At 34.7% G+C, this 25,347-nt stretch overlaps 1 protein-coding gene across 1 annotated transcript in view; it reads right to left on the reverse strand.

Annotated features, from left to right (window-relative positions):
• Positions 1-25,347, reverse strand: part of MEI1 (meiotic double-stranded break formation protein 1) — a 37,501-nt gene that overhangs the window by 11,163 nt on the left and 991 nt on the right. Inside the window, exons 2-22 of the mRNA XM_087935522.1 lie at positions 24,105-24,228; positions 22,326-22,376; positions 19,627-19,700; positions 17,737-17,842; positions 16,691-16,894; positions 14,921-15,051; positions 13,259-13,373; positions 12,647-12,763; positions 12,446-12,545; positions 11,551-11,685; positions 11,096-11,210; positions 10,700-10,791; positions 9,532-9,673; positions 9,006-9,117; positions 8,188-8,248; positions 7,755-7,852; positions 7,172-7,346; positions 6,943-7,090; positions 5,448-5,732; positions 4,945-5,110; positions 2,365-2,469 (exon numbers count right to left, since the gene is read on the reverse strand). Of these exons, the coding sequence (XP_087791648.1) occupies positions 2,365-2,469; positions 4,945-5,110; positions 5,448-5,732; positions 6,943-7,090; positions 7,172-7,346; positions 7,755-7,852; positions 8,188-8,248; positions 9,006-9,117; positions 9,532-9,673; positions 10,700-10,791; positions 11,096-11,210; positions 11,551-11,685; positions 12,446-12,545; positions 12,647-12,763; positions 13,259-13,373; positions 14,921-15,051; positions 16,691-16,894; positions 17,737-17,842; positions 19,627-19,700; positions 22,326-22,376; positions 24,105-24,228 (2,656 nt within the window). The remainder of the gene's footprint in view (positions 1-2,364; positions 2,470-4,944; positions 5,111-5,447; positions 5,733-6,942; positions 7,091-7,171; positions 7,347-7,754; positions 7,853-8,187; positions 8,249-9,005; positions 9,118-9,531; positions 9,674-10,699; positions 10,792-11,095; positions 11,211-11,550; positions 11,686-12,445; positions 12,546-12,646; positions 12,764-13,258; positions 13,374-14,920; positions 15,052-16,690; positions 16,895-17,736; positions 17,843-19,626; positions 19,701-22,325; positions 22,377-24,104; positions 24,229-25,347) is intronic.

Consider the following 25,347-nt stretch of genomic DNA (forward strand, 5'->3'; position numbering starts at 1 on the left):
CTTTGGGGATAGCTACACCACCACAGACTACCAATCAGATAAGTTTAAATGTCATCATTGTCATGAACAAGACCAACTGCTTCAAAAAAAAACCAGAAGAGAAATCCCATAGTGAATATAGTCACAGCTGTGCTTACTAATTAGCACCTTCGTGGCCATTTTTCACTATCATTCTGTTTAGGCTACTCTATAGTTATCCTCAGGAAAACATTACAGAGAAATATTGACAATCTGGCTCAAGGAGCTTGGTTTTGAAGCTAAGAAAGCAGAAACCTGGCACAAGCTAGACCAAAAAAAGTTGCCCCTTGGTCTTGTTGACTAAATATTTATTTCAGAAAGCACAATTTTCATCATTAGTATTTTAGTGTGTTGTCTCCTGATATATGCAGAATATAAACTAGCCAGTTCAGATCACAAAGGAAAATGCATTCTAAAAATACTGCCTCTATTGGAAAAGAGATTTGCATCACTATAAAAAAAAAGATCATTTCTCTCTTTGATCTGAGGAATCTCCCTTATTATATAACTACCTTTATAAGTTCTATAAAGTTGGGTATTCAAGAAGTGTGAGCACTCTATTTACAATCGGTAAAGGTCACCTAGAATAGGTTAGACCCTTGGAAAAGGTTTAATGTGTTACAATAAAAAAATCCCTGTCTCCCAAAATTGGGGCAATGGAAGTTATGGCTTTGGAGTATGATTGTTAACATGACATACAAAGCCTAGTGTAAAATTCAAAATGTCTGAAATTTCACATCTCTTTCAACTTTCCAATCAAGTCAGTTTTTTTACCTGTATCTGCAGTTACAGGTAATCCTTGACATATCATCACAATTGAGGCCAGAAATTCTATTACTAAGCAAGGCAATAGTTGAGTAATGCCCGATTTTATGACCTTATTTTGCCATGAATGTAAAGTGAATCACATGGTCATTAAGCGAATCCAGATTCCTCCACTGACTTGGCTTGTTGGAAACTGGTTAGGAAGGCTGCAAATGGCAATGGTTATAAGTGGAAAGGATGGGCTGTAAATCAGTTTTTCAATGCCATTGTAACCTTGAAAGGTTGCTAAGTGAATGGTTGTAAGTCAAGGATTACCTCTAGCTAGTTATCTGTGCAAATGGATTGGAGTGAATAGTCAAGAAAAGAAGGGGAAGAGCAAAGGAATAGTGGCTTAATGGACTAAATCAGATCCTGAGATTTAAAGGGGGAAAAGGCAAAGATGCATTACAAGAATGAAAAGTTGCAGTAGGATATGGTAAATGATGTAAATTAGATTTAATTATATATTACCGGTATTATTATAAATTATACATTTTTTTTCTTATCCCATGACTTAATTTCTTTATTGTTTATCCTTTTTCTATCCTTTGTATAACGTTGTTTATACTGAAATAATGTGATGGATATGTATTTATAAAACATCCTTTTTCTTAAGTGATACAAAGAAAAAAAAGAAAACCAATCATTCTCAAACTGCAAACCTCACGAAACACTGATATGATAAGATTTAGAAATAGTTGGGAGGAAGAGTTGGTAACACTGTTACAGAAGAAATATAATTTCTATATGCTTTGTGCACCTGAAAAAGCCACTGTAATTGTCATGCCCTTGGTAGAGTAGGACTTTGAGGGGGAGGAGGAACAGAAGACAGGGAGTGGAGGTGTGGCTCCAGAGGCTGGGAAGGAGGCTGGGGAAAGGCAGAGGCCGGTTGGGCAGTCAGAGGAAGAACCAGGCCCATCCCCTCTTCATCCTAGGACACACAGGGAGGAACGGAGAAGGAAACAACTTGGCTTATGAGAGAGGAAGCGGCCATGATCCTCATTAGTTGCAGCTGGGGAGAATAGTATATAAGAGAGACAGTTAAAACACAGTGTTGCCAGAAGCAAAGCGTGTTTTATTTTGGGCTGAAGTTATCTTGGTTGGCATCCTTCCAACAGACTGTGCCTTGTTATCTCCTTGAATTTGGTAATTACTTATCCTGGTCCATTGTGGAAATATCTTCATTGTAGTTTGTTTGGTTTTTTATTTCACCTCTATCTGCTCATTAAGTTCGGACTGTATTGCTTTCTTTTGAAGACTATTTTTGAGTACATTTTATCTCCAACTGAGAATTATTGAACAGTGGGGGCAAGTTAGAAGCATTAAAGGATATTTATTCACGTTTTGGATTTTGTTACGTTTGTGTTACACTCCGGGTCATCACAGTAATATGTATTTAATTTTTTTAAAGGTATAATTGTAAATGTCATTAAATCCATTGGAGAGCAAGAGAATGAGAGAGGGAGGGAGGATCTATTTTGGTTTGCAAATGCTACCTTCTTGTTATCCCTACAAACATCCAAAACAAATTTAGACAGTCACCTAAGCGAAGCAGTCTGAAACTTGTATTATCCAACTCTTGTTCTGTTGCATATCTCAGCTGAACCAGGAAAAGGAGATTTAACAAAAGTGGCACATTCTGGCTTACTAAAAAAAAAAAAACACCAGGAAGCAATAATTGGAAAATGCAGGAAAACTTACAGGTAGTTCTCAACCACAACTGAGCCCAAAATTTCTGTTGCTAAGCGAGACATTTTTAAATGAGATTTGCCCCATTTTACAATCTTTCTTGCTACAGTTGTTAAGTGAATCACTGCAGCTGTTCAGTTAGTAACACGGTTATTAAGTGAATCTGGCTTTCCCATTCACTTTGCTTGTCAAAAGGTTGCAAAAATCACATGACCGTGGGACACTGCAACCGTTATAAATATGAATCAGTTGCCAAATGTCTTAATTTTGATCATGTGACCATGGGGATGCTGCAACAGTCATAAGTGTGAAAAATGATCACGTCACTTTTTAGTGGCCTTGTAACTTCAAATGGTCACTAAACTGTTGTAAGTTGAGTACTACCTGTATCTTAATGACATATTTGAAAAAACTCCAAGCTGTACAAGGTATTCACAGTGAGCCAAACTCTCACATGATGATAGACTTTTTTTTTACTTGAATTAATTTAGTATAAATATATATTTGAGGTCAGAATTCAACTTGATTATGACCTTCACTAAATCTCTTTGTTACAAAGTATTGACCTAGAAAGCTAAATAAAAACTACAATATGGTGTCAGTTGAATTAAACATGACTTTTCTAAATGACCATATACAGTAGCGGCCAAAATTGTGAAAATCTTTTGGGAAAAGTGTATTTTTGAGGTTTGATGGCTGATAACACGTTTTTTAAGTAGTACCATAAAATTACATATCAATGGAAGGATAATTTAATCAAGAATGTAATGCAACAAAGTTTGTCCAATTATCTGTATTCTATGAAAAGTTATAGCCAAATAACCAGAAAAAGGAAGCACAACTTGCTTAGGTTGATATCAGGTAGCTTTCCTTCATCTGATTGTAGCCAATGAGCATGAATGTTTAGAGAGCCAATCAGGTGTCATCTTGTTTTGGCAATAAGCCAACCAGATCACAGTAGGATTCAGTTATTGATGCCATGTATTGAAGCTGAGAGGAAGACATTTGTCAGTGTGTTATGTGATCGCTATCAAGTTGGTTGGGTTTTTTTGTGTTCTTTCATTTAATGAGCTTGTAAAACGTAATAAAATTAAAGTAATGAGGAAAATAGTTGACTGGTCACCCATAGAGAGATGTAAAATAGTATTATTAAGTGAACAAAGCTACAGTTATAAAGAAATTAGAAGAAAAATTGGTTGAAAGTTAACCAAAGGTGGCATTTCTAAGTTTTTGAAGAGGAGACTAAGTCACTACAAAATCACACTGGTAAAGGTGGGAAAAGGTGCACAAGTGATGTTAGAAGAATTAAGAGACTGTGCCTACGTGACAGAAGAAAATCATCTGGGTGCATACAAGATGAAACGGCTCAATGCAATGTGAAGTTGAGTGCAAGAACTGTTCGGCGCAGATTGTAGGAATTTGGCCTAAAATCTAGAATTCCATGAAAAAACCACTTTTATCTCTCAAATAAAGGTTGAAAAGACTAAACTGGGCTAAAATCCATTACCTGGACAGAGGAACAATGGGATAGTGTCATTTGGATGAGACCAAGATCTCCCTGTTTGGTAGTGATGGCATAAAATACGTAAGGAGACACTTTTCCCAAAAGGTTTCCACAATTTTGGCCACTACTGTATCTACCTTTTCATTTCAGTTTAGGTTTGAAATCATTTGACGCAAAAAAAACCAGTAATTCTGTAAGTTTTGGGGTTGTAGATTTTCCTAAATTTTACATATTTCAGTTTGATACTCAAAAGTCAAATCTGTGTTGCATTAATGCTAAATATTGTCTCATTTTACATCTGAAAGGGGAGCCTATGCAGTATACTACATATCTACAATATTTATTATAGGACCTCAGATTTATTAGATTTATGTCTCAACTTTTCATTCAAAAGCTCAACGCACTATATATAGCATTTTGTCTTCATCACCTCCCCCATAATAACCAAATAAGGTAGGTTGGACTGACAGAAAGAGAGACTGCCCCAGAAATATCCATTGAGCTTCCAGAGCTAAAGGTGGACTCCATGTTACTTGTCCAGTACCTCAACCACCATACTACACTAAATCTCAAGGGTGTACAATTAATTAATATGATTTAATATAAAAATGATCTATTTGTATGTCCTGAAAACAGAGAAAATATTAACATTATATCAGAGTGATGGAAGGTGTCTCAATTATAATCAAGCTGTACCAGACCATTCCTCTCCAAAGCAGAAGGGAAGAAGTCTGTTTCTTCTATGTGTGCTGAATATGGAACACATGAATAGAAGTGCATTGCTAACTTCTGAAGTCAACTGCAGATTAAAAACATCATCTTGCTCAAATACATACTTATAGAGAATCCCATAACTCAACATGTCCAATAGCATTTCCCAATCAAATTTCCATGGAGTAGTTAGTATTTAATTATTTATGTTTATTCACCTTGTGAAATACTGGAATTATTTTCTACTAAAAGCTGTTGCAAAATCTGTAGAAACTGGCTTCGAAGAAGGTCACAGACATGGATATCCTCAGCTATTCTTAAGAAAATTTTCAATGAAATTAAGACTTTTTGAGCCACTTCATTGGTGCCAAAGCAGACTAGATCCTGAGTGGGAAAACAAGTTAAACTTCATTTATGTGGATAACATTATTTACATTTATGCTACAGACATTAATATGAAAATTTAATGAGAAACCAAAACCAAAATGCTGAGGGAAAAATGGAAAATAGTATTGCTAAATATAACAAAATAAGAAACATTGAAAACATTTTCCCCATTTTCAGTCTTTCTTATTGTTTTCCAAATTCTATCGAAAATGGTTAATAGAGAATAGAGAATTTATGTATAGTATAAACTATACTTTGTTTTACATCCTGGAAACCAATCTATGCTTTAAATATTTTTAGATTATGATTTGGGATTTTTTGTAAAATCGCCTACCAGTAATACAAGTATAGCACTGGGATTGCCTTTTAGCATGCAAACCAAACTATTAAAGTTGTTTGAACAGTCAGAAAAGTCAACAGAGCCTCTTGTGGCAGCATCTTCATATTCAGTTAGGGAGAAATCTTCATAGGAAAACCAAAGTTGAAGGATACAGTGACCAAATCTTCCCATAAGATCAGGATATTGCAAAAAGAACTTTAGCAGCAGAGGATGATGAACATATACTTGGCTGAGATCAGATATAACATCCAGGATTTTCCTTATAGCAGAAAGGCATGTCTGGATATTGAAAATGGAGGGAGAAAGGAATTTTAAAAAGTCAATATAAATCAATATGTCTTGGGGCAATCAGAATTCCTTTTTGAATTAAAAAAATAGTAATATAATAGATTCAAATCATTTTCTTTGTAGTAGTTAGCTTCTCGAGACTTCTTTTTGATATCAAAAATAAATAATATGAAACCATTTTTAGCAGCTTCTACCATTTTTTTACTGCTGAAAGTGGTCTGATATTGTACATGTATATATCTACACTTGAGTATTTTTAGATGGTGTTTGCAAGATTATCACAACTGGTAATAAACTTTTCCAACAGGTATTTTATTGTGGAACTGTTCTGCCTCATTCAAGAAACTTTTCATGAAAAAAGATACAAGTAATACCAACTTCCATAATCCCACCATGTTCTTCTATCACTCCTAAAATTATTTCTTACAATGAGAAGAAAAACTAGAGGCAAAGACAGAAGGACAATTATTTTTCAATAATTTAAAAGTAGTCAATGTAGAAATAATTATTTTTCTCTTTCTCATACCAATATTCTTTTGCAAAGGATTGTCATTCTTTGCGGGGTGGGTGGGGGTGGGGGTTGGTTTAGGATATTTGGGTATTTTTAGCATGCCTAGACATTTTCCCACACATGCTATTTGAACACAACGTCTAACTATGTTGTCCTGCACCACATCACTATTAAAATTCTTTTCTTGGGTGTTTGATCTTTGTTACATGATCATTGAACAACTGTGCAAAATATAAAACATTTATTCACCAAACCTTTGTTAAATAAATCCAAATGTAATGATTGCAAGATTAACTAGATGACATGGTTGATCTCAAAAAGCTAAGCATGATGGTAGTGCTTTGATGGAAGACCACCAGGAAATGTCATTAGTATAGATTAGGCTGGAAAATTGAAAAAGCATCACAGAAGACAATAACATTGTTTCATGCAATTTCGATAAAAGCTTCATGGACACTTCCATAAAATTCCCAGATGTTAAGCCAGTGCAAAGAACATCCTTGTACTCCCCAAAGCCTTTTCAGACAAGAATGGGATACCAAATTTTTGCTTGCAACAACAAAATGCTGGTTCTTAATTCCTGGACAGTTCCTTTAATAAATAAAGACCTTCAATGTGATGTGGTAAACTTTAAAGCTGTTCCTGATTATAATGATTAAGCCAGTATATAATGATTAAGCCTGAGTTTACCAAGTCTAAAGCTTTACTTTTGTGCTGACAAATTGCCAGAAGATACAAAATAGCTTTAACAATATATGGAGGTGGACAATCTCCCTGGTCCTCAACTGATAGAAGAAAGCTTGATATAGCTGAGAATAGATCTGCTTCTGGAACAATTCTGAAAAAAAAAGATTAAAAATGCTTAAGATGATTCATTTTGTTTATTGATTGATTTTCCTATTCATGGCATATCACCTACCTGTCTTCATGACTAAAAGCAAGGTAGAAAAGAAACAGAAGGCTATATTGCTGATTGCGAAGTGTTTCATTTAAATATAAGGGATCTGGGGTTTCAGACAAGAGTCTGAGACTTTCTAGTGTGCTGAAGTTTAACAGAGGCAGAGTCTTCCACAGGAGTTCAGATATTTCTTGGTCTATGACGAAAAAAACATGAACCAGAAATGTCAGAAAAGCCTGGACAGCACATAAACATATTTTCTGGCTTAAAATCCGGATCCCTTACTCCTAATATAATTTTAGTAACAATGGTCACATTTTTGTTTTACCCTACAAAAGAGAACAGTTTTTCTTCTTAGTTAATATTGCTAGGTAATCATATGATGCCATGGCAAATTCATATAATAATTTAGACTTTGAAGGGTCCTGGTCATAAACAGAAGAACCTATATTTTAAATGTGTCACTTACAGAGCCCACAAATTCATACCAATCTCTACAAATTGGTTGTATTTTTCCAATTTCTGCCATAAGCTTTATTTTCAGATTTGAACTGTAGGATGCAGTTCAAAGAAACTTCACAAACAGCTCTTTTATCAAACTTACTTTTTTTTGAGGAATCCACCATTTTCTCAGAGGACAAATGAAGACTGAGGCACATGCTATGAAGAAAACTAGAACAAGCTTGATTCAAGGCAGCATTACTTAAAAAAAAAAAGAAATCATGGAAAATGAAAATTTGACAATGCATCCATGGACAAGCATCGGTCTAGGTTTAGTCATATGGTATTCTATAAAGGTATGAAGGGCTGCATTTTGAAATACATAATTTTAATTCATAAAGATTTGGCATCTTTAAAACATTCAAATCAACAAATTAACCAGCTGCTTTTTAAAATTATAAACATTTCTTTATGCTATCTAAATGAAGATGCAAAATAACAAAATCCCTAGGAACTTCTGGAGATAGGTCTATTTAAGTAAAAATAATGCTTTAATAAAATAAAGCATGACATAATTTTAATGTCAAATTTAATACCTTTGTCCACTGCAGAATTTGGCTTTCAATTCCAGGATCAGTTGAATGAAAGAAGAAGATGCTAAACAGAAAGATAATTCTACTCATACAAAATATCTGAATTAAAATAAGTGTTTTGTGCTTATCATTGTGCTTACTTAATAAAGTATTGCTCTTGTCATCATTTCAGCCCCATTTTCCTAACATTTTGGTAAGCGAAGTTTTAATTTTTCTAAAAATGTGCATGTAGATATATACTTCAGTAAAAAGTGTCTTAGAGCAAATGCAACGATTATTTAATAAATGATAGGAAAATATTTACTAAATAATTTTAAAAAATCAACAAATGGTGTGCCCAAGTAAATTACCATGACTTGCCTATGAACCTCTGCAACATATTTTAAAATGGATGGCAAAAAAAGCAGAACATGTGCTCACCCTTAAGTGTTATAAAGTATTACTTGCGGGAGAATATAAGGAGGGGTAAAATGAACCAGCTATGCATGTGTTGGTAACTGTTTACACCTGATCTAACTTGCAAGCTATCAATAAAGCCTACTTAAGTATTGGTGTTGTCTTTCTTAACATTTTCTAGATTCACTGGGTAACAAATAGGAAATGCTATATTCTCCAAACTGTAGAAAGTTGTTTACAATCAAACCTGTTTTTCTGCTATAGCTACTCGGGAGCCACCAATCCTTAAAGCAGATTACCTACTGAATCATATGATTAGAAAATATGTTTATTTAGGATTTTCATTGCATTTCTGGCATCATTTCAGCAATAAAATACATATTTTAATCATACTTCCAAAAGTAGTTCGCTCTAACTCTCCTTACCCATCTTAATGGATAATCTCTCATGCATGTCGGGCATAACATTGAACAGGATGCTAAGTGCTGAGATAAAGACTTCCATAATACCTGGGCGGATAGCCCTTTCAGAATATTTCTGCAAGAAAATATATATATATTTATTCTCCCTATTATAAAAAGTAATGAAATACAAATCAGAAATGCAAATCAGTATAGACCTAGCAGACCTATAAAACTCTATGATCTATGATTCATAATATTATTATAGCTGAAAACTCTTCCTAAAACCGCTTATTTTCTTAAGAACATTTGAGATATCAAATACTATATAATAACATTAATTTGTAAATGGTCCTCATTGTTACTAATGTAATAAAAATCAGAAGCAGAGGACATTGTAGCTTTGCCTCTATTAACTAAACTTTGCCACTATTTCTTCTATATGATCTGTAGGTACAATTGTTTTCTTTTTCTTACTTTCTTCTGCTTTTCTGTACGTTTCTATAATTTATTTGATGTTTGATGCTAAGGACATAGCAAAAATAATTACCATGACCAGGGGAATGCAAAGCGAATCAGATATCCATAGAAGAAATTCTGAAAATCTTTTCAATGTATCAATATTCTCTGAATTTGGAGCTGTAAAAGTGTTCTTCTGAGCCAGAGGATCCTTTTGGTATTGCACAGCTAAACTAAAAAGTTATAAAATCTATTAGATACAACCTATACTTCATGTTTCTGTATCTTCCCTTTACCCCAGTATCATATTTAGACATGGTGAGATCCTAAGCTACAGAAATCAATAAAGGCTTTATTAGGCAGAGGTAATAGAAAAAGATGAATAAGAATGCAAGATGGGGTGACGATACAGTGGTGGGATTCAATTTTTTTTACTATTGGTTCTGAGGGCGTGGCTTGGTGGGTGTGGCAGGGGAAGGATACTGTAAAATCTCCAGACAGAGGTGGCATTTGCTGGTTTTATTTTTATTTTATTTTATTTATTTATTTTTGTCAATTGTTGACAAGATAATAGGTATAAGTAAAAACATAGTTATGAATACATGCATACATATAAGAAGAAAAAAAAGAAACAATAGGACAGGGACGGTAAGCATGTTGGTGCGCTTATGCACGCCCCCTACAGACCTCTTAGGAAAGGGGTGAGGTCAATAGTAGACAGTCTAAGGTTAAAGTTTTTGGGATTTGGGAAGAAACCACAGAGTCAGGTAGAGTATTCCAGACATTAACTGTTGCTGAAGTCGTATTTCCTGCAATGAAGTTTGGTCCAATTAACCTTGAGTTTGTATCTATTGTTTGCTCTTGTGTTGTTATGGTTGAAGCTGAAGTATTCATTGACAGGTAGGACATTGCAATGTATGATTTTATGGTTCTCTGAACTACTCAAAATTTCCGCTACCAGTTCTCCAGAACTGGTCAGAACCTGCTGAATACCACCTCTGGTGAGGAAGGAGCTTCTATGAACAGAAGGTGTAAAAGCATGTAGCAACAAAGCATAACTTAAATCTTAATCAATTAATGAGGTTCATATGAGCAATACAGGAGGCTTAATTAACACATTCATGTATAAAATTATTACAAAATGGTAATATATTACAAAACTTCTATTATATTTTTTATATTTAGTATAATTCTCAGTTTCATATTGATTTTTCTTACCACTTCTACTATCAGTAAAGTTGAGAAACATCTTTTCTTACCTACAAGCATTTCTGAAGCTTTCTAAGGCATTCTGCAAGAACTGTGTCTGTTGTGAAATTACTGTATTCTTACATCTACCCCCTTGATGATCCTGTGACATTGAAAGAAGAAAAATCGGTAAGAATTTTTTTATGCTGCCATGGCCCAATGTTTAGATTAATAATTACTTTAATAAAATAATAGTGTGCAAATATGTTCCAAAGTATATTTAACAGAGGCAAAGAATTATCTTCAAAAGAAAGGAGGACTCAACTTTCAATATATGGGGATGGGAGCACTTTCAGCAAATGTTCTGTTATTTTTTTTAAAAAAGAGCAGTTTAAAAGAGTTTATTATATATATTTCACATTGCTGGTCTTAAATCAGAACAAAAAGAGGAGCTTTGAGGAACTAACCATCAGCCTCTTATTAAAAGGTGCCAGTGGGAGATCATTACATCGCATCAGTATAGTTTCAATCAAGTTCTCTAGTTGCCCATACTGTATAGGTGGAAAGCTCAGATGATCCTTTCTGTGCTGAGAAAAACAGGAAAATGTTAAGCAAAGATAATAGTATAAATGAGTGTCAATATGAATATGGTAGTAGAAAAACAAATCAACTATGAATAGAGAAAGGACAGTTATATACCTTTTTTCTACTAAAATCACACTAGTCATTTCTCTGGTCCAAATGAACATTTTGGCATACTTTGATCAAACAGCATGCATGTTATAGAATAAATTAATGCTTAAAGAATTTTACCAGTAAGGAACAAATTGGCAAAAAGTCATAAAAGAAGATGCAGAGGTAAAGAATTTTCTATATTTTCCAGGTAATAATTAAATTAGATTAAATTACACTTTTCATTTACCTCAAAATTGCAGTCACCGCTTTCACTGCTTCAGATGCTACTTCAATAACAGGGCATTTCACAGCTTCCATTAAAACACTAACAGCATCTTTAAATGTAGCAATATTTGTAAATAATTTAATTTCTTCTGGTTGCCTGAAATTAAATAAAATATTCAAAAATTTTATCCAACAAAAGAATTTCTATAACAGTATATATCACTTTGAACTCCAGGATTACAGAAATGTTAAGCTAACACCTTAATATTTTCCTAAAGTACAGTATGATATTTTCAAATTCAAGTTCAAGGCAGGTTACTTCAACAGAACCAGAAATTATCCAAACTCAAAACACTTTCAGTATGGATTGTAATCCTTTTCTAAGAACTGCCCATTTGAACTCAAATCTATTTCAAATTGAAATATACAAATGCCTAATCAAAAATTATTGTACACAATTACTTAGGTTTTATAGTTTATTTATGAAATATATAAACCACTTCAATTTAAAAGACTCTAAACAGTATTATGTTAATTTAAAAATTAGTAATCCACCTATAAAACCTAGGTATATATATTAAATATACCTATATTCTCCACTGAAATCCATTGCAAAAAATAAATTGTAACTACAAAATATAAACGTTCCATATACTGACAAGTAATATGCAGGATTCCCCATTATTCCTTCCCAAATTTTATATAAATTATTTTTCATGATTTAAAAAATAAGGGTAAACAGTTGTTCAAGTTTCAAGTTCATAGATAACTAGTGAAAACATTATTATATTAAATCATGCTTATTATATATACATATTTTCCCCAGAAATATTTATCCTGATATAAATTTGGTGAAATCTGCTTCCATTGCTTTCATTTTCCAAACTAACACCAGACGGAGAGTTGATATCCCTTACTTTTTCAAAATTTCAGTAAAAAGTAGAAGTCCTTGTTTTTGTAATTCTATATTATTAAGATGCAAAGTTTCTTTCAAGCTCTTTATAAAAGGTTCTATGCCTAGGATAAAGAAGATATTAAAAGATTGGTGAAAATAGTTTATATGAGTAGCAAATACTGCCTAAGGTAAGCTTTATCCTATATGAAAAGTGATGATTTACCATAAACAGTGTGGCATTTGGAAAAGAAAAGCTGTTCTTCAGTAAGAAGCAACAGGCAGCAATAAACTGACCAGGTGAGACTTTCACTCATGCAGAAGAGACATTCAAACAGAAATTCTGCAAGCAAAAAAAAAAAAACAACCTATTACCAGCTGAATCAACAAAACTAAGGGATTGGATTGGGGAAAACAAGGCCAAACTACATCCTACCATTTGCGACCTTCTGACAAGCAAAGTCAATGAGAAAGTCAAAATTACTTAACAGCTGTGTTACTAACTTAACAATTGCAGTAATTCACTTAACAACTGTGGCAAGAAAGGTCATAAAATGGGGCAAAAAAACTCACATAACAAGTATCTCACTTAGCAACAGAAACTTGGGCTCAATTAAGGCTGTAAGTCGAGGACTATCTGTACATATATCAAATGTTGACACACCATATTATTTTTCTAATAGCATTAAATATGAACTGTTATATAAACTGTTGTCAGTTTTATATTTCATCTCTTTTTAAATGATCCCTTGCGTGGAATTTCTTTGAAACATAGCTTTGAAATCAAATACCGTAGCATTCCAGAGTATCAGACAAATAGAACAATTACTCTTGTTACCTGGAATATCTGCCTGGATAAAAGCAGGAGCATATTTAGCTGGAGAGTACACCAATATAGCAGCCATACACTGTGTACTTGCCACTTGTAATATCTCATCTCTTGATAATAGCAACTGCAAGAAACATCAGAATTTGCATTAAAGGATTATTTTATACTAATTATGAGTCCATTAGGAAATAAGTTTATTTAATATGAACAATATTTAACTATTTTAAAAAATGTTTGGAATTTATGGTAATTTTATTTCAAGGCTGAACAATGCAATATTATTAAAAGTTCACTAAGCTCTTAGAGATCTCCTTCTCTGAGATAGTCATGTCCTAGTTTCTGATCTCTAAATTTTAAATTATTGGGTACCTTGGTATCCAGTTGCTGTTAAAAAATGCTAAATCAAACATATGAATAAAGTGGTCAACTGTATATTATTAAAACTTGCCTGGATAAAAATGTGGAAAAGCCCCACCTGAAATTGGCTTAGATGGGTGTCCGGTCTTGCATCAGCTGCTTTATCAATATCAGGGAAGAGAAGTTGCTGTGATTGTGTATAAGACTTTCATGGTAATATAGGGCATTGTTTTGGAAATGAAGGATTGCAAATATTCTTATGTAATACTGAGATACTCTGTCAAGCTTAGACTGCTACTTGTATATTAACCACCCAGTTACCCAGCAGTGGTCCTCCAGAAGTTCCTTAATATCATTTTGGGGCTGGTGGTTGGGTTCCAAAGTTGTAAGTCTTCAGGGATTAATCTTAATGTCCTGGAAAGGGGAATTTATGATTTCATGGCCTTTATGACTGCAACCTCAACTCACATGGGAGGACACACACTTGATCTGATCTTTGTTTTTGAAAAAATTAAATGTGTTGTGAAGATATAGGATTTGTCATTTTGCTCTGGTCAGATCACTTCCCCATTAAACTGAGGACATACGGCTCACGACAAATTAGAACCACCAACCCCCTAATACCTAATGAACCCACATTTCCAGAAGGTTTAGGGTGTCTTCCCAATTCTTTGTCAGGCAATTATATCTCTTCTCTCATTAGTCTGGTATGCAGAGATGGCCAAGGAGTCAGATGAGATTGTTCCAGCAAGATCTCTGAACAATTGCCAAATATACGTAGTTCCTTGATTTCCTTAAGCCCAACTTAAGATGCTGGTTATCATCTTTTAAAGTTCTATACATTAGGTATTACCCTTTCATAACATAATCTGTCCATCCAACTGATACTCCCTCCTCATTCTGTGATACATGAAATATGGACAAGGCATTAGGCCTTCTCAATAATAGTTGCCACTTTATGGAACTCTTTCCCCTCCAATGAAAGGCATTCCAGTGCTCCTAGTTTTTGATAAACACTTTAAAATTTCGTTATTCCATTGTTCTTTGGCCCAAGATGAACAAAGGTACAATGATATGAACTTTTCTTCAATCAGAATTTTATTACATTATTTGTAATAAAATTACTTATTTGTTTTAATTGTGTTTTTAATTATTTCTAATGAGGGTTGGGAGTGAAGGAGCCTAAAAATGATATAAAATCAATGAACAAAAATAGGTTTATTATTCATCTTGACAATTACATTTATAATATTGCCAAATTTATGTTGCTTTCATCAACTGATATTACTGTTAAGTACATTTTTATAAAGTTACCTTCTTGAGAATTAAAGGTAATAGACTGTCTCCTTCAAATAACTCAGGACTTGCAGAATCTGCTCCTTTTCCTGTAAAACTCATAATCATCAAAACAAAATTATCATATTTCAGCAGTTGCTTTAATAAACCTGCAAAGGGAAGAAAATGGAGAATAGGAAATTGTATATGAGTTTTGTCACAATTAGATTCCATAATATATTTTTGTATGTTCATATAATTAGCATTATATGATAAGAGCTATTATTATTTACTCACATTGATGGCGGAAGCATCTAAAGTGCTTCCGGATTGAAAGGGATTAGCCAGTGACATGACCGTTGTCCAGGGAATGCCCGGTTGGGGGCTCCTTTTCATGTCCCCGTTAATATGCCCACCAAAGTCTATCTATTGCTATTACATGCTTTCAAATTGCTTGGGTCTCAAATAAAGGTTTGCTGATTTTCAGCCCAGCATCCTAACCACGTGAGTCACTGTGCTCCCAGCTATTATTTCCTTTGATGAAAAGATTAGGGCTCAAATATACTTGAGATATCCCAGCACATTCATAGCTAAATTGAGATTTAAAAACTATTTTTCTTTGATAATTCACATTTTAACCATTATTCTACTTTAGTATGCCATTGATTCTTAACCTGTACATTTAGCCAAAAATTGATCACCATGTGTTGCATTTTGCACCAATTGGAGCTTCCAGGTGCTCTTCAAGGGCAGCCCTATGTACAGCGCGTTGCAATAGTCAAGACAGGAAGTGACAAGGGCATGAGTGACTGTGAGTAGGGGCTGTTTGGTCCAGAAAAGAGCATAACTGGTACACAACCCGTTACACAAAGGCTCTCCTGACCATGACCACCACCTGGTCTTTGAGCAGGAGTCGTGAGTCCAGGAAAACTCCTAGATTACGCACAGGGTCTGTTTGGGATAGTGCCACCCCATCCAAGACCAAAGGTGGCAATTCTCCCTGAGCCAACGAATCCCAACCCAGAGCCACTCAGTCTTGCAAGGGTTTAGTTTTAACCCATTGCTCCCCATCCAGCCCCTAACAGCCTCCAGGCACTGTGAGAAGGAGGACACAGCAACACTTAACTCACCACAGGCTGAGACATACAGTTGAATATCATCAGCATATTGGTGATACCTCAGTCCATGGTGACAGATGATCTCACCCAGTGGCTTCATATAAATGTTGAACAGGAGCGGAGATAGTACTGAGCCCTGTGCAAAATAGGGGCGGAGATAGTACCGAGCCCTCGACATCCCGTAAAGCAGTGGGCAAGGGTTGGATTTCTTCCCTCCTATCAACACTGACTGAGAGTGGCTGCAGAGGAAGGAAATGAACCGGGACAGCACAAGGTCTCCCATTCCCATCCCTCAAAGCTGCCCCAGGAGAATCCCATGGTCAATGGTATTGAAAGCCACTGAGAGGTCAAGTAGAGCAAGGATGGATGCACTACCCACGTCCTGCTTCCACCAGAGATCATCCAAAAGTGTGACCAATGCCGTTTCTGTCCCAAATCCAGGCCTAGGTTTTGACTGGTAGGGGTCGAGATAATCTTTTTCAGTTATCTCCAGTTCAGATAATTGTTGGTATGTGCTCAATATTCAAAAAACAAGTAAAATCCTTACATTGACAATTTATGCTGTATTTTAAAAACATTTTCCATTTTTTCCAAACATTTAGCATTCCCCCACCCAAAAGGATTATTATTGTTCATAAAAGTCACCCCTAACAATTATGAAAAATCCTTCCTGTAACCTTCTGGGTCTTACCCATAGAGTTAAGTTGCAGTTCCATGGTCTGAGCATTCTTCAAAGTGGTCAAAACAAGGCTATTAAGTTTATCTTTGAAATGAATAGACAAATGCTCCGCAGCACTGGGAACAGAATACAGTTTGCCATAAAGATAACACACAGCAGCTTTTATCCTCTCACTGGGGTACATCAAGCCTGTAGCCAGATGCTCAATCAGATTACATGTTAAAGAAAATAGAAAAGCAGGTGTAATGAGAAAACAGAAGTAATGTTAGAAAAATTCAGAAAAGATAATCACCGAAAGAGTCACATAATTTTGCATATTGTGCAAACTACTCAAATCTCAAGAAAGAACATTGGTTCTCTTTCAACAATTAATTGGAGATGGATAGATCTTAAAGGTGGGACCCTAAAACTTTTGCTTTCAATAGATCAACTTAGACGATATTGTGCTAATAATATATTGTGAAATACTGTACAGCTAAATCTATTGACAGACAATGAATCTGCTTGGGAAATAGTGATCCAAAAGAAACTGAGCCTCTATAGTTTCTCCAGTGATGCAATCTTAACTTTAATTTAAAGCTAGAGTAACACTAAAGCAAAGGTTTAGGTATATCAGGTCAAACAGAAATTGCTGCTTCCTCTCACAATTGCAAATAACCAAATGTTAGTATTTAAACCAGCTTCCTATTTATATCATATCACAGTTCCTCAATTTTGGATAGCCTTATCTTTAGCTCAGTTTAATATGCTTCCCACAGCTGTCCTGGAAGGGAAATAAAGAAAAAACCCATATGAAATCCAATTCTGCTCATCATATGGATACTACAGAAACCACAGCCCATGTTTGCATTTATTACCAGTTCTACAGGGACATTCACCACCAGTTGATTACCAAGTTATTAAGAGCAAGTTATCTTGCTAATAGTTTCTCAGAGGTTGGAATTATGTTTTTAATCCTCTTGTTTACTGCTAAAATTATTCTGTGGGACATCAAGAAAATTATTTTTATCATTCATCATATAATCACTGTGTAGTTAAAATTCACCTGTAATACTTACTATGTTCAGTCACTAAAGTATCAGCAAACAATGGAATAGCATCTGCCAACTTTCCAAGAAGAATAAATACAGGCAAACTATTTCTTGTTGTGGCTATCTTGCATAACTATTGTGGTTGGGGGAAGCAAATCAGACAATTTACAAGACTAGCTACAGTATGGAAATCATTTCAATTTGCTTCTTTCTCTTTAATCAACTATTTTCCTCTGCTACCATTCTTCTAAAGGGCTACTTGAACCATGCAATCATCCTCGGTGCAATTTTCTTGATCAGAATGCAAAGATATATTGTGTCTAACAAGCATTCCAGATACATTCCTACCATTCTAAGTAAGCTTTTAAACTCATTTAACCGTAAACCAGAGGGTCTCTAAATCTGGCAACTTTGTGGACTTCAGGCTGGCTGGGCAATTTTGGGAGAAGAAATCCATAACTGCCCTGGACCATCCCTCTCAAGGCAAATTGAGGAAAGATCTGATTTTTCTGAACAAAAAAGGTGTAAATTTGTAGTTACATGATCCTGGGATGCAGCAGGTTCGAGAAGACACAAACGGTGTCAGGATGAATTACACAAATGACATTTATGTGTTTCCATCCGTAAATAATTACAGCAACCGTGACAATTCTGGACGCCCTTGGGGTGGCACTTTGTTATGCGAACTGCAAATCTGCTTCCCAGTCCAATTCAAGGTGTTGGCCACTACCTTTAAAGCCCTGTATGGCATGTACCCAGAATATCTGAGAAACTCTATAGCCCCAATGAAATTGGCCTATCCCCGTGATGACGAATCTATGGCATGTGTGCTGGAAGTGGCACGCAGAGCCATTTCCCCCAGCATGCAAGAGCTCGCCTGGAAGACCCTCACTGTGCATGCGTGTGCACTGCTGCTGCCCGAGAGCTGATTGTTGGGTATCTGGCGCGCATGTGTGGGTGTGCGGGAGACACATGCAAATGCAGAGACACACAGCATGCACTGGGGGTCATACGTGCATGCAGAGACACGTGGCACATGGAGGGATCGCGCATGCATGTGCAGAGACGTGCAGCTCATGGAGGGTGATCGCATGCGCAGACGCATGGAGCATGGTAGGGGAATCGCGCGTGCAGGCGCAGAGACATGCTGTGTGTGACGGGGGAATCACACGTGCATGCACAGATGTGCGGTGCGTGGCAAGGGGATTGCGCATGCATACAGACGCGCTACGCGGGGATTGCACATGCATGCGCAGGGGGTGGGGGGCCAGTACGCATTGCCTTCTGGGTGCTGGCACATGTGTGCGTACACACAAGCATGCACGCAATTATCAGCATGGGAGCTGAAAAAGGCTTGCCACCACTGGCCTATCCCATTTGTTATGACAGAAGGGGCATACGTTAGTCAAGGAATTTTCTGCCATGACCCTTTGGAACATCTTGCCAAAAGAGGAGAGATCCACCTCCACTCGTCTGGTCTTCAGGAAGAGCCTCAAAACTTGGCTATGTTGCTTGGTGTGTGGCCCTGAAGGAAAAACTGTAGGTGGAGATGGTTGGTGCAGTGCAGTGACAAAGAAAACATCATCAATCCCCTGCTCCAAATCTGTGGTCCTTTAGTCTGTCCTTAATATTTTGTCATTTTAATCTGTTTTTATATTTATAAATGTTTTTATATCTGTTTTATTACTTTGTAAGCCGCCCAGAGTTGCCTCAAACCATGAGAAAGGTGCATATAAATTCAATAAATACATGAGCAAGTTAATACCACAATACCGTAGATTTATCTTTGGTATCATTGATCTTCCATTCATCCATCCTTCACAGAAATCAATATTTTTATAAACTAGAAAAATCACTTATTTTTCAATTTACTTCAGTTAATGAAAAGCACATTACTCCAAAATGGAAGATACAAACCTCTTTCTGACATTCATCCAATAGATAATGCAGATACCTCTCCAATTTCAGCTGTACTACCAACTGTACTAATACTGTTCACAGCAAGAAAAAAATACTGTTTATTCACAGTAATTAACACATATACCACAATCAATTTTGTTAACATTTTTACATATGACTTTTAATTTTCTTTACTGTAGTTTTTCCAGAATTATATTTACACATTAAAGTAAATATGCTTAATAATCATATATCATATACGGTACCTAATGATAGGGATTGTATATAGAGCAGGACTTTTAGAATTCTTGACCACTTTACCAGCAGTGGCTGAGAGGGACTTTTTTTTTTTGTAATGCATCTCTGTAATGTTTTTGTGTTTCTTTTCTTTCCTCACATCTGTGTGTATTTCTGTCCTAGGAAGAACAGAGTATTTGCATACATTCCAGTCTGTGTTACATGACCAGAGATAAGAAGAGGGGCTTATAATGAAATAATACACAAATTTACTAGCCACTGCCCAACTGTGTCTCCCACAGGGATGCAGTGTAGGAATTTTTTCTGGCAAGTTTTCTTCCATAGCCTTCAATATTACGTTGCTCATTTTTAACTCAATTTTTTATTTTGCTGGTTTCTCCTGGCATATTAGATTTGGTTCAGTTCTATTCAATTTTCTAGAGACCACAAAAGAAATATGGCAAACTCACAACTGATCTCCTTAATGCAACAATCACATTTCAGAAGATGAAGAATTTGGTTTTACGCATCCTTTCATGTATCATTCAGGAAAATCTAGCAGTGTTTTAGGCTATGTATGTGTTACAGAAAACAAGACTGAGCTATTTTCAGACATCCAAGTCCATGTGAGAAAGGCATCTTAATCATGGAATCCAAATTCTTACCACTGGTTAAGGACCTCTAGTCAAACACCCACTTGAAAGTATGTGTGGATGTAAATATTTTCTGAGTGGTATACCCACAAAAGTGTTAGACAGGATTGTATTCTAACCCAAATGCTTTTTAAGCTCTATGCCAATGATATTCCAAGATTCTTGTATGCTCCAGACACTCACATGCCAAATATCCTTGATAAATATATTAATATTCTTTTATAAGCTGACAATATGGTTATACCAGCGCATCTTCAAATAGGCCTGAGAAAACTGTTGGAAAGCTAAATACTTATAGTTGTATAATCTCAACTCTCTAAAGATCAATAAAACCAAATCTAAAATGATGCTATTTAGAAAAAAAAAAGTGTGAAATATAACTGGCCACTGGAGGGAAGCCTACTGAACAAGTGTATTATTTCACCTATTTAGGAGTGGCCTTTACAAGGCCATGGGCAAACCTTTTTAAAAGAATGATAAGGGCTGAGACAAGTACCAAAAATTATATACATTATTTAATTAAAACTAGCCAGTCATCTTGACCTCCCATATTGAAAGGACAAAAAGTAGAACAATGTTGACCTGTAGCACAAAACTGTGGGGCCATACAGAACCTATCTTATCCGAACAAGTTCAGATTCATTTATTAAGAATACTGGGAATTGACAATAACTCATCAGCCACCGAGGTCTATCTTTACTCTCAAGTGCCTCCCAGGCAAAGGAAATTTTTAAACTGAGAGTCTTAGATATCACTGCCAAGCAGACATGGAATTATTGACAAAAAAAACCCTAACAACTTTAAATTGGTTAAGAACCAAACCACTTTCCAAGTGAAAAATACCTGCAAATGTGTTTGACACAATTCCTACGAAGGGTCTATTATAGAGCAAGATTTGAGCTGCAAAATTTCCTGGTCAAATATGGATGTTGGCATTAAGTGTCATATGCTCTTACATGACATGTTATGTATTTGCAGGGCCTCAGCCAGAGGATAATTGCTCATGTTTTGGTTGATCAACTGTATGTCTGTTTTAGATTTAGATACTTAATTTCCCTACTTGAAAGAACAGCCCACTGGGAGCCGAATTGCATATAACATGATTCATAGTTGACCAAATAGATATTTGCAAAATTAGATTTATTACGTTTAATCGTGCTGGAATAAAATTATTAAATGTTTTTAGAAAAACATGTTCTAGTAGTTTCAGATGGTACTTTCTTTCATATGTTATTATTTTTTAAAAGGTCAATTGAATTACAGTTTTTATAAAGAGAATTAACCAATTTAATTACTGTTTAAGAATCTTTAAGGCATATATTTATGAGGAAAAGGGATTCTAATCATAATAATTTAGGAATGAAAGTTAAACAACTTTGGAACACATAGAGATCTCCTAGTCTGGAATTATATAATGTCTTTGTTTTAAATTGGTGCTTAATCACTTCAATGTGTATGATATGAAATTTTCATTACATTGGGTAAAGCAGAATTATTGAGGTGAAATACTGATTAAAGTACTGACTTCTGCAATGAAACAACAATAAATTATTCTACAAATAAGGGATTTCAAAATAAGATATATACTTTCATAAAACATGATTAAAATGTTACGATTAGAGTTTATTGAGAATACTCATTTTAAATGTTATTTATATAATTTAAGATGAATGTTGTGTTGAAAAACAAAATATAATCCAAATCTAAACCTCAAAATAAATTTACTGGGATATGCATAGCACTTCCTGATACAACTCTGATTGTTAACTGATCTTCCTACCATCACACAGATAATGAAGTAATTCAAGCACCCCGTTTTATATATACCTTCAATGAGTAAATCCTGGATATTGCTGTCTTCTACAATATGTAAAATCCCTATAGAAGTATATAGAGAAAGAATCATCTTTTGGAGAAAAATAATAATCATATTCTTAAACAAATATTTGGGTTGCAATCTTCACTGCACTTACTAAAGAGGAAACATACATATATAATCATGATGCTATTATTTTAGGGTAAACAGCTTTATGCAGAATAAAGAAAAGGAGCAACAAATCAATACATATACTACATACAAAAAAAAAACCCAAAAGGAAATGTAGTTAAATCTAAATCTAATTTGCATTGCATCAACCTAATTTACTATATCTCTCCATACCTTTTAATCCTTGAAAATCACCTCAGCTTCTGTCATAGCCATACACTAAAACACCTAACCTTTTGTTTTTTTTAAAAATTGTCAGCATCCCTCTTTTTAGGAGCTTGTAAATTGTAAATTTTCATTTACAATCATTTATTACTTTCTTTCTGTTCTTTGGTACTTTAATTTTCAGATCCATTATCCTCATTTCACCAGGTAATTTATCTAATCTTTGCTGTAAATAATTCATATTCTCAGCTATTATCATATAATCTTCTGCATACCTGTTGCTATATATTCTATCTCCATAAATACCTTGAAGAACCACCCTTGCCTTACTTATTGCTCAGTATTAAAGAACCATTCATCAGGGATTCCATGTATTTTCATGCATGATTATTTCCATCTTATATCATGATTATCTCATTCAGCAAGCAGCCTTCACATTCCATAAATCAAGACTATTCACTTTATATTACACTTTCTCTGAATCAGCACATTTACAATTAGCTTTCTTTTCTATATTTATATATTTTTCAATAACCTTGCTAAAGAACAAAGTCTTGTCCTAATACCCCATTAATAATTCTTAGAAAGGAATGAACAAAATAAAGGAAACTAGAGGCCTGTTAGCTTGGATGGTCTTGAATAGCAGAAGGTATGAGGTTCCTCAGATCCAATTTACCATCTTTACAACATGCTAAAAAACAGATTGCCACATGTGATTTAACACCAGATTCAGGAAACATTTTGCATTGTTTCTTATAGAACTACCGTAATTAAAATATATAGGAGGTATCCTTTTTTCAAATCTGATGTTAAACATAATTTGTGTATTCAAAATATTGAAGAACACAACAGAAGTAAATAGATTGCTTATGGATTACTAAAAATAAACTGATATAAATGTAGCAGGATATATATACCAGTAGTTCATTCTAAGGATTCAAATGATTTAACATAAATTAAGATTTTTTTAAAATGGTCCTAAAATTAAACCTACATTATTAATAGCACTTAAGACTTCTATACCACTTTACAATACCTTATAGCCCTCTCTAAGTGGTTTACAGAGTCAGCATATTGCTCCCAACAATCTGAGTCCTCATTTTACCAAACTGGGAAAGGTGGAAGACTGACTCAACCTTGAGCCAATGGGAATCGAACTCTGGCAGTAAGTAAAATTAACCTACAAAACTGCATTTTAATTACTTAACCACCACAGTTCTTAATTAATACAAACTCCTCAAAGGCCATATCCCTTTATTCTTATTCTTTTCCCCGTATTTTTCATCGCAGAAGAAAAAGAAAACTAATTATGTAGTATAAAATCGACTATTTAATATGACTCTTTTGCCAAACAACTCATCTTAATAACTCTGATTCACAATATATATTGTGCTGAAAAAAAATTAAAATATTCTTGAAGAAGAGCATGTTGAATGTGTTTGATGTTCTCTTACCAAACAAAGTTGTTATAAAATAAGCACATATTCTTTCATTCTGAACAAACAATGGGATGACTCTTGTTGCATGCTGAATCAGAACATCTCGGAGACAAGAGACTACGTGCTTCTTGCGAATTAGCTAAATGTTAGCAAAAATTAGAGAAAATTACAAGAATTGTTAAGAGGAATTATAAGAACATTTTAATTCTCTCATAAGCCTATGTTCTTACTTGTTGAGCCCAAACTGTTGATTTCCTTTGAATGGATCAAAAGTACTGAAAACTTCAGAATTTTCCCCCTATCTTCTGCCTCACTTACCCATTTCATATCCAACCTAGTCATCTCAACTAAAAAGGTTTTATATACTTTAGATGGCTATTTGATAAAGGATGTCCTAATAAACTTCTCTCACAAGACCTAGGGCTGAAATGAAGGTAGAGTCATGGAGACATGACAGGTAAAAAGATATTGTCAAGTCAAATTTACACAGTAATAGTTTTAAATGGGGAAAGTCTCAATGAATATCATAAAAAGCAAAATAAAGTTACATTTGAAAACAAATAGTCTTAACCTAAGGATGTATCAGGCACCCATTTCCTTGAATACAAAATTTATATATAACTCAAAAGAAATAAAGACTAAATCAAGAATTACAGTAGTAGTTTGGTAAATCAGTATAAAAGAACACACAATTCCCTTCCTCATGTCGAGTGTGTGTATGTGTGTGTGTGTTTCTGTCACTGCAAATTGTGACTTATGACCATTTTTCATACTTACAACCATAACAGCATTCCCATGATCACATGATTCAGACTTGGCAACTGGCTTATATATATGACAATTGCCATGTCCTGAGGTCATGTGATCACCTTTTACTAGATTCACTTAACAACTGTGTTACTAACTTAACAACTGCAGTGATTCACTTAACATCTATGGCAAGAAATATCATAAAATGGGATAAAACTCACAACAACTATCTTGCTTAGCAACAGAAATTTTGGGCTCAATTGTGGTTTTAAGTTGGGGATTACCTATATTCATTTTAATTTCTAAAATGACTATATTCTAAACTCCCGTTTTTAAATCCAATTGAGGAAAACAACTAAGAGCAAAAGTCCATCAATTGTACAAAAGATCAACTGTAGCTATAGTAATTGCTCTAATAACTATTTATAAACTGTTATTAACTGTTTATTAAACTGTTGTTTAATGTTTGTATTAAATACAGTAGCAGTTTCAGGCAAGGAGCAGAGTG

Source organism: Pseudonaja textilis, chromosome 5 (assembly GCF_049901715.1).
Source record: "Pseudonaja textilis isolate UNSWEBS1 chromosome 5, rPseTex1.2, whole genome shotgun sequence".
Taxonomy (NCBI): domain Eukaryota; kingdom Metazoa; phylum Chordata; class Lepidosauria; order Squamata; family Elapidae; genus Pseudonaja; species Pseudonaja textilis.